Source organism: Misgurnus anguillicaudatus, chromosome 14, assembly GCF_027580225.2.
Source record: "Misgurnus anguillicaudatus chromosome 14, ASM2758022v2, whole genome shotgun sequence".
NCBI lineage: Eukaryota > Metazoa > Chordata > Actinopteri > Cypriniformes > Cobitidae > Misgurnus > Misgurnus anguillicaudatus.
Window position 1 is genome coordinate 18,107,417 of NC_073350.2, and position 18,122 is coordinate 18,125,538.

Genomic DNA, 18,122 nt, shown 5'->3' on the forward strand with positions numbered 1-18,122 from the left:
GCGGTGTAGTCGAGAGTCAATTTGTTTAGATTCCTCACCCCTCCAAGTAGGTTAAGTGTTTTACTGTTTACACTCCTATTGATTCGAGGGGATGTTGGTGATTTTATGTTCTGCTGTATGTGGGGAAAGTGTCAGACAGCTAGGTGTCGGTATTTGTATGTAATAGTGTGTGAATGGTGTCTGATCACAGGAAGTACCCCCCCACACACACACACCCACACACATTCACACACAACTTCCTACAGTTTACAGAGAGGTAAGGTACAGTAGCAAGCCAAGTGCCACATATCTGGTCATGACGGCGTGTTTCAAAGTGTACTGATTTTATATGTACGCAGGAGACTCGAGTGAACTGGACGATCACCCCTCCGTGCGGCCCTTCACCCGCGACCACCTTCAACCACCCTACGGGCTCAACAACACCTTGGCGTCAACCACGGAGAGCTCTCAGAATACACACACACACCCCAGCCACCCCACGGACGAGGACCCTCTGGGACCCTTGCCCGATAACTGGGAGATGGCCTACACAGAGAACGGAGAGGTCTACTTTATAGAGTAAGAAACATCTACTTTACCTTCAATTTAATGTTATTAGAAAGATAAATAGTGTGAATTTAGGTCGATTGGGGTATATATTCAGTTTTTGATAGTAATCTCTGTCTGAAAGTGTCTCAGGTTTTCCAAAAAGTAATTTTCAAGTCGAAAAATGTTTGAAGATGCTTCATGATTTAGGTCATTAGAATATTAATTTGATCTGGCGTCACTCATGTCCAAAAGTTTTTTCCATACAATTTCTGGAAATTTTAGGCCAACTGACTTTAAAATATTTGTATACATAGACATTGCATGGACTATTACTGTAATATCTCCGGTTTATCTGTCTTCAGGTTTTTGTCTTCGATATTTGCTTCAGACAGGTTTTTAGATAACAAGAAAACACTGTGCTATCTTTAGTATACATTTTCCTGCCTGCTGAGCTAGAAAAGAAGAACACAGGATGTTTTTGTCGAACAATGCTTGACTATTTGTGCTATACATCTTTTTTTAGCCACAACACGAAGACAACATCCTGGATAGACCCCCGATGCCTGGACAAACCCCACAAACCCCTGGAGGAGTGTGAAGATGATGGTATGAATGGGACATAGTTGTGTTTCTTATGGTTGCTTGTGTAAATGTCTGTGTTGCTGATATATACGCATTCATATCTTTGTATGTGCTTATTTGTGTGTTATGTGCTTATTTGCCATTATATCAAATAATGAGGAATCACATCTGTTTTGCAAATACATATAGAAGGCATTTTTAGAGCTGTAGATGTAAATCAGGCCCAGCCACTATAGCAGCCCATCCATTACATCCACTACAATAGCCTGTAGATGGCGGTCTTGAGCTATTATATCTATACGGCTGTTCTCACATCAGGGCAGAATGACGAAAGCAGTTGCCGTACTATAAGGATATAGAGGATTATATTGAATCTTCTCATACAAACAAGTGATTCCCTTGGGATTCAGCTCTATTTCCGGCTTCTTCCCGATGTGTTATGCTGATTCCTAAAGTGACGCCTAGCATTAAAAAACAACCCATAAAACCAGTTTTTATGAATGTTGAATATAATGCCACAATGCATAACATTTTGCAAAAATATATATGGATAAAATTACATTTTACATCTTCTGACAGTTAATGTCTTTTGAAGGTCAAATACCTATTTTTGTCCATTTTTAAGAGCTTCATGCCCTATTTTATACCCTGTGGCCATTAATAAATGCCACTCCAAATTTTTAAAAGATGCTGCTTTATTTTGTGTCATAGTCTTAAGGCTATGGCCTGCTTTAAGCTGTAATTTTGCCTTTTATTAACTAATCCCCTCTGCCAACCTTTTCCTCTGTCTCTTGTCCCACTTTGCGCACACCTGCTCCCCTTTACCTTCCTCTCAAGAAGAAGGGGTACACACAGAAGAACTGGACAATGAGCTAGGTAGGCCACACATTTTTTTTAATACACAACCTATCTTGTGCTGCTTTAGGACCACTAAATTCTGGAACTAATCGTGAAAATGGAGCACAAATTATTTCCAAATCAGTGCAAAAGGTTTATTTCTACCCACAATGCACCAGCGCTGCAATATTTCAGTAATGCTGTTACAGTGTTTCAAGAGTTCTTTAGGGCTTGTCGTGAAATGACCACATAACACATTTCATTAATTTTGTGTTGCCATTTGCACTGCATGATATAAAATATTTATCGTTTCTATTTCAACCACCGAAGTGTTCGCAGATTAACTCGCGGCTGGTAGTGGTTCAGTTTTTAATATGCATGCAAATAGCCTGAGAAACTCAAACTGTTATGTTGAGCTAACGGTGACAGCCAAATCATTGAATAATTTGTTGCCTTAATCAGTGTTGTCATTGTTAAAGCACGTCACATCGCTCTCATTCCAGCACGCCGACCTTTCTTTCTGCCGTTCAATGTGCCTGTGTAATTGAAGGACTGATTCATCATCAGTAACAGGTTAGGTGATGTAAGCACTGGCCTTGAGGAGCTGGGTAGTTGTGATTGGTGAAGCACGGTCAATAGTTATTGATTTAAGAAATCGGAGCCATTAAATAGATGCAATGGACGGGGCAAAAGGTATCGGAGGATTTAGTTGCTCGGTAGAGACCTGATTGTGTAGGGAGTAGTGAGGGGACAAGTACAGATTAATGGGCAATTTGTCAGTTCCCTGTCGGGAGTCCATGAAATGATGTGGGGGAGGGATACTGTCAAGCTTATTACAAAAAAATCTTAACACATTTTAATAACATTTGCACATTTTTAAAGAGTGGCACAATGCAAAACTAGCCACCATTGGTTTAACGGGTGATATTTGTTTTGAGGTGGTTAATATGTGGTTGCTATGGTGTCTGGTTGCTAGCCTAGTAGTTTCCAAGCCAATATCAAAAAGCTTGGTGATGTTCTAGTCCCTAGATATAGCTTAAGACCTAGGATCTTTGTCTATGGCATTGTTATAATATCATCCACCAGGCGAAAATTTTTGTCTGCATGCTCAGAAAAGTAAAAGCACACCTTTAAATATTGCGAACACAGTACATGTGTCTGGTAAATATTTTTAAAAAGGATATATTTATAAATATTATGCATAACAAATGTTTATTTAGTTTCACTATTGCTGCGTTTAAAAGCTGACTTGTTGCCTTGCTGCCTCATGAGGCAATGGCCCTGTTCCAAATGGCACCCTAAAGAAGTCCGCACTTTTGTGACATCACATTGCTTCGACTGTCAGGAAGACGTCTGCAGTGAAGCCTGTACAGATGCGTGCTTAGGAAAAATGTGCATCTAGAGCGCATATCGACAGAAAAGGGGTCGCCCTTGAGCACCCTTGTCAAACCTAAAAAATGACAAATGGGACACCCTATGATCTTGTGGACCTAAAGGGGACATTTCATAAGACTTTTTTAAGACGTCAAATAAATCTTTGTTGTCCCCAGAGTATGTATGTAAAATACCATATAGATAATTTATTATAGCATGTTGAAATTGCCACTTTGTAGGTGTGAGCAGTTTTGGGGTGTGTCCTTTTAAATGCAAATGAGCTGATCTCTGCACTAAATGGCAGTGCCGTGGTTGGATAGTGCAGATTAAGGGGGTGGTATTATCACCTTCTGACATCACAGGGGAGCCAAATTTCAATGACCTATTTTTTCACATGTTTGCAGAGAATGGTTTACCAAAACTAAGTTACTGGGTTGATCTATTTTACATTTTTTAGATTAAAAGAAGCAATGGGGACCCAATTATAGCACTTAAACATTGAAAAAGACAGATTTTCACGATATGTCCCCTTAAATGGATACATGCACGCGGCAGCCATTGTGAGTCCACAAGTCACATGAAGTGTGTCATTTGGGACGCAGCCAATGAATTCGGAGGCTTGAAGGCAGCTCCAGGAAACACATTCGGACAACATTCATAGGCAGCGTAACAGAATTCTGTAACAGAGATTTGTGATAACTAATCCAATATTTGAAAACTACAATACTAATTTGTTGCTAGAAATTCAATCAAATGGTACGGGGCCCCTAAAGGGACATGGGGCAAAAATTAAATAAAGTTTAGTTGCGCGTGCGCACGTGAAACTATCGCGTTTAGAACTATCGTGTGCGCATGTGAAACTATCGCGTTTAGTTTCACGTGCGCACGAGAATGTTTCACGTGAGCACGCGAAAGTTTCACATGAGCACATGAAACTGAGGTTTTGATTTTTTTACTCCAATGTCACCTTGATGGTGTAAAAAGTGAAAATATTACTATAATTACACTAAATTTGTGATCCAGACACTTTCTTGCCCGCCATTTTTTTTTTTACTTTACCAGGCTCGACCAATCACATTCCAATAAGTTTCCCACACATAGAATTGTGGGACAAGACGATTAAGGTATCTCAGGAGACTGGAAGTAAACCAAACATTGGATTCGGACATGACTCGATGCCTTCATGGCTTGGAATGCTGCCTCTATAGCTTTCGGCGCAGCCCTAGTTTGTAATGTAATGACATTTGGCAAATATCGACTTTATATCGGCCAATAGAATAACCTAAATTGATTTATCAATATCGATATAGGCTTTGGATATAAAAACCCATATTGGTTAACCACTAGTATGGATTACATTTGCAGGGAAGAAAAAAGGTTTCACCAATTTATGCATGTGGAAACGATAATTTGGTTTATTTAGTATAATGCAGAAACATTGCCTTTGACTTTTGCTTCAGCTTTAGCTCTTTGCGAACCTCATAATATCTCACATTTGCGTAAATCCTACGGCTTAGATTTAACCCAACAAAAACACTTGTTGATTGAAAATTTTAGCTCTGAGACCGAGCTTGCTTACCAGTAGATCTTTATTTGTAAGTAATTAGTGTTGTCTGACATTTATATGTTCATTATATCTGTACAACAGTCAGCCTTATTTGCTTTCGCTGCTTAGGAGTGATAATGAGATCTTGTTTTGCAGAAAAAATTAGAAATGCGCACGGCTCTCATTGGCCAATTAGAAACTGGCACAATATAGAAGTTGCTCTCTATGGGAGCGGTAATGATGAGTTTCCTGTGTGCTCCAGGCACTATGCTAATATAGATGTTCTGTGTCCCGGGCGCCAAGACATTTCTGCCTAAACAGGCATATCCATGGTAAAGAAAACAATATTTTCATATGTATGAAGGCATATATCAATGTCGGCTGCAGTCTTGGCTTTTCATTATTATTCTGTTATTCTAGGGAGACGTTTTGTGTATTTTTCACCCTAACAGTTTTGCGATCAAACCCATATATCCTCTGTTGTTTGGGTGCAGTTGTCACCAGTGTACTTTGAATATTTTTATGTTGTTTCATACTTTCCTTGTTTGCCAGGTCAAAGAGAATTGTCAAGGAACAGATACGGTTTTTGCATTCATCACAGAGAGAATTTGTCAGAGAATTGTGTCTTAGCTTTTTATATATCGAACAATCTACATCAACGTCTATGTTAAGATGCACCTTGCATTATTTAGTTATATATAATAGATGATGTTCTGAGTATGGCCATTATATATTTAAGATGTCTGGCTTGCTAGTTTGAAATGTCTGAAGTTTTAATTGGTAGAAAATTCAAATGATAAAGGACTTGATAAAAGACTTGTTAAATTAGTAACAATGATGTTAAGATCTCTTGTGTTTTTGCTCCTTTTCCAGAGCTGCCCACAGGCTGGGAGAAGATTGATGATCCGGTCTATGGAGTGTATTACGTTGAGTAAGTGACTCATCATTATTACCCATAATACTCTTTCATTTCCACATCATCTTCAGTCCCCTGACTTCAATATCTGACATCATTCAAAAACATCAAACAGGCAGCCTCTCTCTTCTGATTGGGCCCGATTCATTAGGGCGGTACACACCCTTTGTTGCCGTTACCATTTTGAAAACTTGTTTCTCTTCAGAGGGACCCTTGGGTTTACTGCGCGCATTAATATGAATGCATTCATATGTTTTGAAGTTGTTTCAAAGCAATACCTCTGAGGCAGGAAACGTTGCAGTTTTTGTCTTTTGGAGTTGTTTAAGTATGTTTCGAGTGGTTTTATAGCTCTCGCTATTTCTACAGACCGATTTGTGGCCAGGAAGACAGCTGGGTGATAAACATATAAGACTGAATTTATTGGTAGATGCGGTGATGGTGTTTTATGTCGGCGTAGATCGGTATTTATAAAGCATGCCCGGCTATCTAAGCCCTGGATAGATTTGGCTTTTAAGCAATAAGATTAAAGAGAATAGCAAGCTTTTGAATTTTTTTAACTTAGAATTTTAAATAAACGCAGAGGCTTTCAGCCATACGCTTTATAGCTCTTTTTATGAGCGTTTCTGTGAATTAATTCACTTTATTTCTCACCTGCTCTTTTTCTCCCTCTAGTTTTGTTATTGACTGTGTCCTCTGGGTCACTCATCATCATTCTCTCTCTCTCTCTCTCTCTCTCTCTCTCTCTCTCTCTCTCTCTCTCTCTCTCTCTCTCTCTCTCTCTCTTTCTCTTTCTGTTTGTCTTCCAGCCATATTAACAGGAAGACCCAGTATGAGAACCCGATTCTAGAGGCTAAAAGGAAGAAACAGTTGGAACAGTCTCAGCCCGCTGAAGGTGAGCGGTATATCCGAGGTTCGTTTCAGGCCCAGCATGCCACTTTTCTTTTATTACATATGTGTGATTGTATGTGTCTGTCATTTTCTGCCGTTGTTTTGATAAGAGAAATGTCATTTTACTTTGATTTAACTTTTCATACCATTAAAGTTACATTTAATTGACCTATGGCTAAGCCACGCCCCCTCCACTCACTCGGACAAACGATCAACATTCGGTGACAGGCGCTATGGCAGCTGTCACAGTAGGAGAGATTTCACAGGAGGCAATTGACGATTTTTGGAGACAGAAAGGCTATATATCATCTCGAAGTCATCAAAAGGGCTTTACTATGCATTGGAGGGTTATATTAAAGGCGCAGTGTGTAAATTTGAAAAGGATCTCTTGACAGAAATGCAATATCATTTATAAAACTATAATATCAGTGGTGTATAAAGACCTTACATAATGAACCGTTATGTTTCTATCACCTTAGAATGATTTTTTATCTACATGCACAAGCGGGTCCCTTACATGGATGTCGCCATTTTGTGCCGCCATGTTTCTACAACAGCCCTTAAAGGGACACTTCACCCATTTGCATTAAGCTTTGTATCGTTAGAGTCATGTTTTTGATGTCGTGCATCATTTCCTCAGTTTCCCATGAGACAGAAGAAATACAGATTTTAGTGTTGCACTTCCTTCTTTCAATGATGTAAAAATCATCATTTTGCATCATTGAAAGCAGGAAGTCCAATATCTTTGTTGAGGGGGTGAGACTACAAACACCCCTTTTCTCGGTCAAATAGGCACTAAATTCGAAATATTACAAATATTACGCACTTTCGATAAGGATTAATGTTTCTACGGGTGAAATGCTCCTTTAACAAACAAACGTCCTTAACGAATGTTTGTCCTGTGGCGGCTTCCGTAGCTTCTCTATCTGTATCTGTGAACAGTGGACTGAGCTGTTGGTTGCAATCCACAACCTCACCACTAGATGCCGCTAAAATTTACACACTGTACCTTTAATAATATTATTGTTGAGAAGGTCAATAAAAAGTTGTCAAGTGACATAATGTACAACGCAGCTAGAAGCTAATGTTAACGTTTTCTAATGTTAGTCTAACGCTGCGTTAGATATATTAAAGATAACGTTTAAATACATTATTGACTTGGCTTAGAACAGATGTAGACATGCTTGTTTAATATATTCATGTTTAGTTGGTGTTGTGGTCTACCACATAACTTAATCCAGAGCAGACACTTAACGTTACCTCGGTTGATAGGGCTGGGTATTGGCAAGGGCCTCCCGATATGATGCGTGTCACGATACATGGGTCATGATACGATACGTATCACGGTACAATACGGTGCGTTGCATGTTGCGATACATTTCGATACTATTTGATTTTTTACATTTTTGATAAAAAACCGGGAAAAGTATCGCAATCTGTTCTGTTTTTACATTTTATGCCATTTTCTCACTCCCTCTAACTTCTGAGACATTGGCCAAATGTCCGTATATGGCAGACAACTGGACAGTGACAACTACAGCAACAGCAGAGGAGGTCCTTTGATGCACACAGAGGGATTTGATGGTTTTTAAAATATCAATAGTAGAGCTAGCTGTATCGATATTTTTGCACAGCCCTATCGGTTGAAATGTGGCTTGGGAAATGGTAAAAATACACAACGTCGCCCAGCCTCTCGGGATACCTAGTGTCTGAGTTGCATGTACCCTATGCACACCGTTTGACTATTTTAAACTTAAAATGAAAATAAAGACATATAAAAACGAATGAAAACTGACTAACTGCAATGCATTTCAATGGAAGTGGAAGCAGAGAATGTCCGAGTGTATTGGTTTAGTTATGCGCACCGTGATTGGCTCATCGCGTTTGGGGACATGGCTTAGCCATAGGTCAATTCCGACATTATCAGAGAACAAAAATACATCATTCACAAAGTATCAAAAAAAAATTATGAACAAATTTGATGTAATTAAATGAAAGTTTGTATTTTGGGCACATTTGTCATTTCAGGTCTTGGATAAAAGGTCTTGGATTAAAGTTATAATCAGGATGTTTTATTACACTGGCTCCATTTGAGTCCAGAAGAAACCAGTATTAAAGTCAAAATAAAATGCATTTACAGCCTATTTTGCTTAGTTTTCAGTGAAACAGGGTATTTAATTAAAAAATGTTGATTTTTATCAGGAATTGATGTTTGAATTTTCTTGCCAATCCAAACAAGCATTTGCGGTCAGTATTCATTTGTTAAGCCTGACGTCATGCACCACTTCCGGGTCCAACCAATCTGAAATGTCTTAGGCATCTCAAAAATCACACTAATATACACTTGTAACATAATGCAAAACTACCAAAAACACCCAATCCTGATTTTTTTACACATTTTTAATATATTGCTGTTGGTGATTCTGTGAGCCTTGAGACTGCAGCGTACACTGTGAGTTTATAAACTAGACTTAGATGTGTAATATGAATAAATTGTGTTCATAAACAGCATTGAAATGAGTGGAGACTTGAACCCGGAAACGGTTTTCCTTACGTCATGACTTAACAAGTGGATAGAAACACTACACACTATTGCAGCCACATGATACATAATCAGACTTAGTAACATACATGTTTTAAAGACAAGCAAGTGTTCACATTTCTATGAAAGACGAACGCGAATCGTATTTTTAAGCCCTGATATTTTTGCACAGAAAGACTTTGAACCTGTATACATAGACAATAAATGCATTCAATTTTGAGTTCATGTTGACTTTAAAAGCTTCCCCTTTATAAATGGTCTAAAGCAAGTTGACCACTTTGGGACACTCATGGATTTGTTTCCAGCCAGCTCAGCTGAATATCACTTTTTTGATTACCTAATAACTTCTTCTCCCTTAAGTTTAGTATCTTATTGTCTCACTGTTTGTAATACAATACTGATAATATGCAATTTGAGATCTGTGTTTTGCACTTAGAAGTAGTTAGGGCACCATAGGGGACACTTATATTTTAATTACTGTCGGCCATTTTGGCTCTAAGGCTGCCTATTGCACTACTTCAGTATTAAGTTTAAACAGGCAGGAAGTGCATTTGACTTGAAAGACAGACACAAAAAAGGAAGTACACCCTTCACTCTTTCAGAATGGATAGAGGAGCATTCGTCAGGAGCACCGCTAGCAAGCTATGCTGCTAACCACCAAGAGACTTACAGAGATCCTGGCATCGCCCCTCCACTACCAACCCAGATGGGGGCTAAACGTATGTGCTGCCTCCTCTTTTTTGTTTTTTTGTAACATACACACCCATGCGTGACGTTTTACTTGGTGGACATTTACACTTCACTCATTTTTTTCCAAATCTTCCTTTCCTCGGCCCACTGTGTGTGCTGTTGTTGTGTTGTTTGTAGGTCCAGTATTTTCATTTTAGATGATGCTTTTATTTTTTTGCACTCTCTATTGAAGGTAAAGAATAACTCCTCGTCCCACAAACCTTCTCACGTGGGTGCTCTTTTGATTTCTAAGGGGCTTTTAAAAGTGTCATCGCTTAAAGAATAAAGTGTTACGTACAAGTCAAGGACATGTACAGATAATAAAAAGAGATTTTGTCGTTTCAAAAGATTACATCAATAATTCATCACATGATTTGATGTGTGAAGTTCTGGCCAAGGCTCATGCTTTATAGAGTCATTGAATAAGAAATGATTTATTTAGAAGCATATACAGCAGGATTCAAACAAGATAAAAAATTCTGGATTTAATATTTTCCACAAGGAAACCTTTTTTACCAGTTTCAGACACCACTGTATATGCAATTTTATAGATGTATGCATTATTATACTTTTATTATACTCTCTTTCTTACACACTCTCTCTCTCTCTCTGTTGTCCCCCATATCTAAATCTTTATCATGATCAATCATATATATATTCAGTATTCAGTATGTCTCTCTCCTCAGGGTATCTCTGCAGCTTCCTCTAATCCTTTTGTCCTGACAGACCATGATGAATAGATCACATGACATTTCTTTAGCCAATCACTTCCTTCTCCTCCACCCATACATTTATTTCTTTTCATACCCTATTTGCTAACTGCATTTTTGCTCTGATCTAGGATTGACCGCCAGCTACCAGATTTATATTTATGTTGACAATTTTGCTGTACAACATAATAACAGTTTTACACAATAGCATTCCTAAAAATTGCAATACTGACACTAAAAAAGAAAATTTGTCAAACTTTGATGTTGGCTTAACAAAGCCTTGTTTTATACCGTAAAACTAGAAAGAAAGAAATAAAAAATATCAAGTCACATTTAAAGGAAGTTTTTCAAGTCTTAATTTAGGAATAAAGAACCCTAACCAAACTTTGTACAATAAAAGTGTGCTAGCTTTGTCAAGCCAACATAACAACAGTGTGAGTGGTAGAGTTAACTTCATCATATAGCCTTAACTCAAAATGTACTCAAGGTTTGCTGCATTTTAATACACAGAGGTGTCAATAAACATCTCATTATACACCATGGCCAACAGGGATGCGCGAGAATTCGCATGCGATATCATGCGCATCTCGTCAGTAAAGCCGGTTCCTTGATTTGGTAGTAAATCGCCATAACCTGCTATTCAGATGGAGCGGCATTTACTGCACAAAGCCGTAGTTCACTGACAAGCTGGGCAATATCGCATACATATCACAGTTGATAAGTCCGCGATATTTAATGCGAAATTGCCCCGATTTTCATTGAACTAAGGCTTTGTGTAGTGAGTGCCGCACCATCTGAAGGAGGGTGGTGGCGATTTGCTACTAGTCACGGGACCGGCTTCACTGACGCGCAATGACAATCAAATGCGAATTATCGTGCATCCCTATGGCCAACAGGTGTACCTTTAGATATTCCCATTGCTCTCAAATTCACAATGCTGTTGATATTGCAGGAGGAAAGCCATTTTTCACAAGGAACCCAGCAGAACTGAACGGGACGTTCATTAACACTAAGCTGAAGAAGAGCAGGCGTGGGTTCGGCTTCACTGTCGTAGGAGGAGACGAACCAGATGAGTTCCTGCAGATTAAAAGTCTGGTGCTCGATGGCCCAGCTGCCCTGGATGGAAAAATGGAAACTGGTAAGAACCATACTGTGGACACTTATTAGGTGTATAGTCTGTATTTATTCTTGCACTTTAAAAAAATGGTGGGTTGTTTCAATCCATGGCTGGGTCAAATCTAAATATTAGGTTAGAAATTGTAGGTTTGAATGGGTCAAAAAACATAACAGCATTTTTGGAGCATGCGTAATGTCAAAACATAACATCCTTATTTTCTTTACAGGTGATGTTATTGTGAGTGTGAACGACACCTGTGTACTGGGTTACACGCATGCCCAGGTCGTTAAGATCTTCCAGTCCATCCCTATTGGTTCAATGGTTGACCTCGAACTCTGCCGTGGCTACCCATTGCCCTTTGACCCTGATGACCCTAATACCAGCCTGGTGACCTCTGTGGCCATTCTGGACAAGGAGCCAATTATCGTCAACGGAAAAGAAAGCTACGACTCTCCGTCCAGTCACGGGAGCGAATCGGCAGGTGGCGGCGGTAGTCTGAACGGTTCCAATGATCCGCCACGTCCCCACAGCCCTTCAGCAGAGTTGGCATCCAACGGTTCTCACGGTTATCCCAGCGATGTTGTGACTTTGGCGTCTTCAATCGCGACCCAGCCTGAGCTAATTACCGTTCACATGGAGAAGGGCGACAAAGGATTTGGCTTCACAATAGCGGATAGCCCCTCTGGGGGAGGCCAGCGCGTGAAGCAGATAGTGGATTACCCACGATGCAGAGGTCTTAGGGAAGGGGACATCATCATGGAGGTCAACAAGAGGAATGTGCAGAACCTGACGCACAATCAGGTGGTCGACATGCTCAGCAAGTGCCCTAAAGGCAGTGAGGTGACCATGCTGGTACAAAGAGGTGAGCGCACATGGAAATTTTTTATTTTTATGAGTGTGATAAAATGTATTTGTGTGAGAGAGCGGTCAAAAGGGAAAAAGTTGGCGTAATTTCGTAATCTCTGAGGCTACGTTTACACGACAATGTTATAGTAAAAAAAGGAAACATGTATACACAACATGGATCCATTAAGATCTCTAAAAGCACTGTGTTATGTGTGCCAGACCAGTAGGTGGCAGTGTTACTTTGTAAAGAAACACTACACACTACAAGTCTTATACAGTGTGATAAAAACCAACTAGAGGTCTTCTCGGGTCCAAAGAAATGTACCTGACCTGAAATTACCCGAATAATTTTTTACTCGAACCACACGTGCATATAATTTTTTTAAAGACTCAACTAGAGACAAACTACTACAAAGTAGCAGTAACGAGCAAGTAACGAAGTATTTTTTTAAATCAAGTAACGCAGTTACAATTACTGAAATTTAAATGAGTTCGTTACTCGCATTACTCTATTTTGTGATAAATTTACACTTGCAGACAAGACATTTCTGATCTAATGTCGCAGGACCATGGTGGGCGGCGCAATGGATCATTAAACTTCATCAGGGCCGACAGTACGTACAGAATGAACATGAAAAATCTAAACAGGACAACATACCTTTGTTTATAAATTGTGCGCCAGTCATAAGTCCATTCGGTCTCAAGGTGTAAATTATCTTTGCCAAACATTCCCAGTATGACATCAACTTGAATTTGTAGTCCACAAAAGTAATAAATCTGAGAAATGTTGATATGTTTTCAGACGTTTACATCGGCTTTCATGGAAGAGATCAATCCGCGATTGCGCAAGTTTCAGTTTTGGTTTCGGTTTCACTCACTCCGTGTCTGACAAAACAATCAACGTACTCCGTTTTCTGATTAAATATCTTCCTTTAATCTTGTTTCTCGTTTAATTGAAATTGAAACTGCATTCCAGAGAGCGCAATAGCTGCTAGCTTCACACAGTCCCCAAATTCTTAAAGAGACAGTACACAATTTTAACACATTAAATATTTTCAATGTAAACATACAGAATATTTGTCTAAATGGTCTAAATGATATACATAAATAAAGTAAGCTTACATATTATTAATTTCTAACAAAAATGTTCAAAGGCTGAATCTAAAGCAAAATAGGCTCCTACAGTATGTGATTTTAGAGTCTTGCGAGCCCATCCATATAAGAAACTTTACTAAAATAAGTTGTAAATAGTTAAAGTTTACAGACTTTTACAGTTATTTCGTTTTAAGTATTAGACTGGACTTACTACCTGTTGATTACAATAAATAAGGGTGCGTTCACACGACAAAATTTCGGGAGTGACAACCGTATTTACTTACAGGTGTGAGTCTGGAAGTGTCCTGTTCAGAAAGCAAATTAAAGACACAAATAGAACACTGCCTGTATGAACGAGCAACCGACCTCAAACCCGTATTCTAGTTACACGCGGCGCCTGTAACCATAGTGACGGACGAATATATTTAAAAAAGTATTATTTATGCAATGGGCAAACTTTATTTATGTAATTAACAAAAACAGCTGGCTGGTGTAACGCTTACCATTGTGCAGAGAAAAATAAACAAGGGTGGTTCCTTATTAAAGTTTTAATTTCCAAAATGAATGAACATAAAATCAGTTTCAGCAACTGCACGTTTTACCAAAGCAGATATATACAATATAAAAGTAATCATAATGACTTATGAAGCAAATCGATCCGTTTTTGCAAGAAATCGAACTTTATTTAAACCATTAACGCAGCCAAATAGGAAGGAAGTGCGCTTACGCTCCCGCTCTGTAGGTGGCGCAGAGAGTATGGTTTACCATCCGCAGGCAAAACCAGCCTCTTAGCGCCACCTAAAGAGTGGGAGTGTAAAAAGCGCACTTTATATGTTACCACAGTTCTGTATGGATGCTAATAATGTTGTAAATAAGGTTCAATATCCTGCAAAAACCAACCGATTTGCTTCACAAGCAGCAAAAAATGTCACCAGGAGTCATGGAGATTACTTTTGTATTGGATATATCTGCTTTTTGACCTCTCAAAGTGACGCATATTTTGCCTTGCATGATATGAATCACAGATGGGTTTTTTTTTTGCAAAATATCTTCTTTATTGCTCTACTGAAGATAAAAGGTGAGTAAATAAACAGCTAATTTTTATATCCCTTTTATTATACAGTTAACATTACATTAATCGTCCACTTTTAAAGTTTAAAGTTTATATATCTCACTTACTTGGCTGCACGCAATTTTATGCGTAATGTAATATGTTCTGTGGCGTCTATGAAGGTAATATAATATCACATAAACCTTATGGAGCAATTCTGGTGCGTAGCTTGCAGTCATTTTCATGCACTGTAACGTTTTCTTAACACAAAGAGCAACAAATGACGTGACAGACAACTGGTTGTCCAGTGCGATTCCGTTCACACGGCACAGCTTCTCTGTAAATACGGTTGTGAAACCCGAAAAGTTACGGGTGTGAAGTCGGTTATAGAATGCGGTTGTCAAACCCGTAAATAACCGAACTGCGTGTGAACGGAACCGTCTTAAGGACTCAAATACGGGTTTGACAACCGTATTATGGTACTGTGTGAACGCAGCCTAAGTCTAAAAATATTGTGTTTGGCTGTTCATTACTGTTCATATTTACATTTAAAAAGCAGACATAAAAGTAACTTAAAAGATACTTTTCCTAGTAACTAATTACTTTTGATACACAGTAACTGGGAGAGTAATTCAATTACTTTTAAAAAAAGTAGCTGTAACTAATTACTAATTTTCAGTAACTTGCCCAACACTTAGACCCAAGTCTGACACAGTGGCAGTTTTTTGAAACCGACTGTCCCCGAATGTAAACGGCAAACATATGAGAGGCTGGAAAAGGACTTGATGCACACACGCGAGATAGTTCGGGTCTTCTCTGGTCCTTTCGGCAAAAACATATTCATTTAAATTGCCAGAGGCGGCTAATATTATACTCAACCCGTGACACTTTTAGACCCGAACCCTCTTGGGTCGGACCTCTGGTTTTCGGATGTAAGTGGACTCGTGAAGACCTCTAATACAAACAATCAAGATATCAGAAATATTGAGCTGTTTTGTTTAGGCGAACGATGAGGTGGGACCCTGGATTGAAAACGCCAACATTTTGTAAACTTTGTTTGGAGACGCATTATTAAACTCATTATCTTGACTCCAATGTAAACGAAAAGTCAAGCCCCATTAAAAACGTTCCTGTATATGTTTGTAAATGTTGTCTTGTAACAGGTCCAAAATGTCTTGGGAAAAACCTGTGATTGGTCAATCAGTCCACCTAAGTGGGCGTTTTTGGCTCGAATAAGACACAGGGTGACTAAGACACAAAAAGTCTTGCTTCATGAAACAAAAAATGAAAGGGTATAAATGAAATACAGAAGAAAATCTTACAGTTAAAGAAAGATCCTGTTTCTGAATGAGAGAGCTTATGCATCAGGATTGAAAGAGAAAGTGGCATTGTAAGGTGCACACAGACACGGCCTCAGGTGGCAGGTCAGTCCTGTTCATGAATATGAAGTATGCGACTTCTGCTTTTCCCTCGAGGGCTGCCAATATCCGTTGTCTGTTAGCCCCACCTGACACGTCCATACTGCTCCCTGAATTGTGAAGGAAGAAGTTGAGATGGAAATCTCAAGGTTAGCTGCAGCCAGTCAGTGCCATTGAAAGAGACATCCGTAGGCAGAAAATGAGATTAAAAGAAACAGACCATCAAAAAATAATAGACTGACTGTGTTTGTGCAAGTGAAACGGTGAATACCAGCACTTGAGTGTCAAAGCAATTCAAATCCTTACTGATAAAAGTCATTGTTTCATAGAGTTTTGTGCACACAAATCCTAGCGCCTTTTATAATCGGCTTCAAATTCCTGTTTTGCCTGTTTTCAGGGGCATTCAGTTAATGGTTGGCATTCGGATTATTAATTTGATGAATTGAAAGCACTCCTATCTGTCTTGTGTAAGTGCTTTTAACACAGCCGGGAAATTGCTGCATGCCAATTGCAAGGCCAGAGTCTGTTGTATTAAAACCTCCCTATTTGTCATTTGCGACAGTTACCATCATGTAAACAAAAGTATATGCAGCGCTTATATCTTTTGTGGCTCATCAATAGTGCCGGCGCCTGACTTCTTCAGCAAAAGCCCGTTGTCCTCCAGGGCTTGATCGCTTACTGAACCCACGTCATACTGCTTTTTACTGGAGCTTTTTGTAGTGTAATTTATGCACAGACCACAGGAAGCAGAAAAAGAAAGCGTTTGGCCTGCCTGCTATATGGCAGTTCATTTTTGAAGCACCACTGAGAACCCAATAGGGAACAATGGCGAAGAAATGTGCCTGTTTTTCTTTGGAAAGTCAATGAATAGTGTAGGCCTATATTTTACATTCTTAAACTGTCCTTTTTGTTGCGATTTAAAGCCATCGTTTCCTGTTTTATTAAAAAGAGCACATTAAATCCAATTTTCCTTGATCTTTTGAAAAAAGACTTTGATGTACTATAGTATGCATGCACAGTATGTAGCACCTGTAGATCTAAATATCTTTCTAAAATATCCCTACGTTAAGAAAGAGGGACAGACGTTCAGTCTGACTAGTAGGTTAAGCGGCACATTTTAGCACAGACTGTTTCATATAATACTTTTTCGATGTAATACAGGCTTTCGTCGGACAGCACTAAAGGTTGATTTATACTTCTGCATAGGCTACGCATCAGTTTACATTTATACGTTTGCGTCGTCGTGCACGTCGACGTGCAGTTACATATGCAGACCACTAGGAGGCAGTGTCCATGGGCATGCTACCAGTGTGTATACGCAGTATGAAGGCAAAAGCCGATGAAGAAGCGACTTGTTGTGTACATTTTGTTGCAGCTTGAGTTGTTAAATATTGCTCCTAAACTTGGTTAATTTTTGTTTTTACGGTTGCAAGCGGAAATGCGTATGAGGAAATGCGAAAAAAATGTTTAACCTGAGGGAAGGGTTCTAGCAGAGCCACCACAGTGTTGCGGTCTGTGTAAAATTGTTGAGTTGTTGCATTTTTGGAGAGGTGAGCGTCAAGTAGGGCTGTCACGGTTATGAAATTTGGCTGACGGTTAATTGTCTAATAAATTCTGGCGATTATGACGATTAATTGCCTGTTTTAGGGCTTTGACGGTTATGATGATTAATTGTCTGTTTTATTGTTTTGACACACTTTTTTTGGTCATGAAATAATTTTCACACATTGTTGTGATTATTTAAATTAAATATTTTGCAAGGTTTACCTGGCAGTAAATATTAATACACATCATCAGGGGTGCAAACTTGTCACCTTTCGGCGAAATTCGCCGTTTTTAATCCAAAATAGGTCATCCTTGTGATTCGTCTAGATCCGATGAGTTTTTGAAAATGAGGGGTGAGGGGGGTCTACGACAGGGTCGCAATGAATGAAAATATGAAA

At 39.1% G+C, this 18,122-nt stretch overlaps 1 protein-coding gene across 11 annotated transcripts in view; it reads left to right on the top strand.

Moving 5' to 3' along the window:
* magi1b (membrane associated guanylate kinase, WW and PDZ domain containing 1b) overlaps positions 1-18,122 on the top strand; it is a 168,528-nt gene that overhangs the window by 113,671 nt on the left and 36,735 nt on the right. For 5 of the 11 annotated variants that reach the window (XM_055183955.2, XM_055183962.2, XM_055183959.2 and 2 more), the window contains exons 5-12: positions 339-558; positions 1,052-1,134; positions 1,948-1,986; positions 5,741-5,798; positions 6,590-6,693; positions 9,816-9,932; positions 11,605-11,790; positions 11,996-12,631. In XM_055183955.2, the coding sequence (XP_055039930.2) occupies positions 339-558; positions 1,052-1,134; positions 1,948-1,986; positions 5,741-5,798; positions 6,590-6,693; positions 9,816-9,932; positions 11,605-11,790; positions 11,996-12,631 (1,443 nt within the window). The remainder of the gene's footprint in view (positions 1-338; positions 559-1,051; positions 1,135-1,947; positions 1,987-5,740; positions 5,799-6,589; positions 6,694-9,815; positions 9,933-11,604; positions 11,791-11,995; positions 12,632-18,122) is intronic. The other 6 variants (XM_055183968.2, XM_055183956.2, XM_055183960.2 and 3 more) reach the window with 5 other exon arrangements.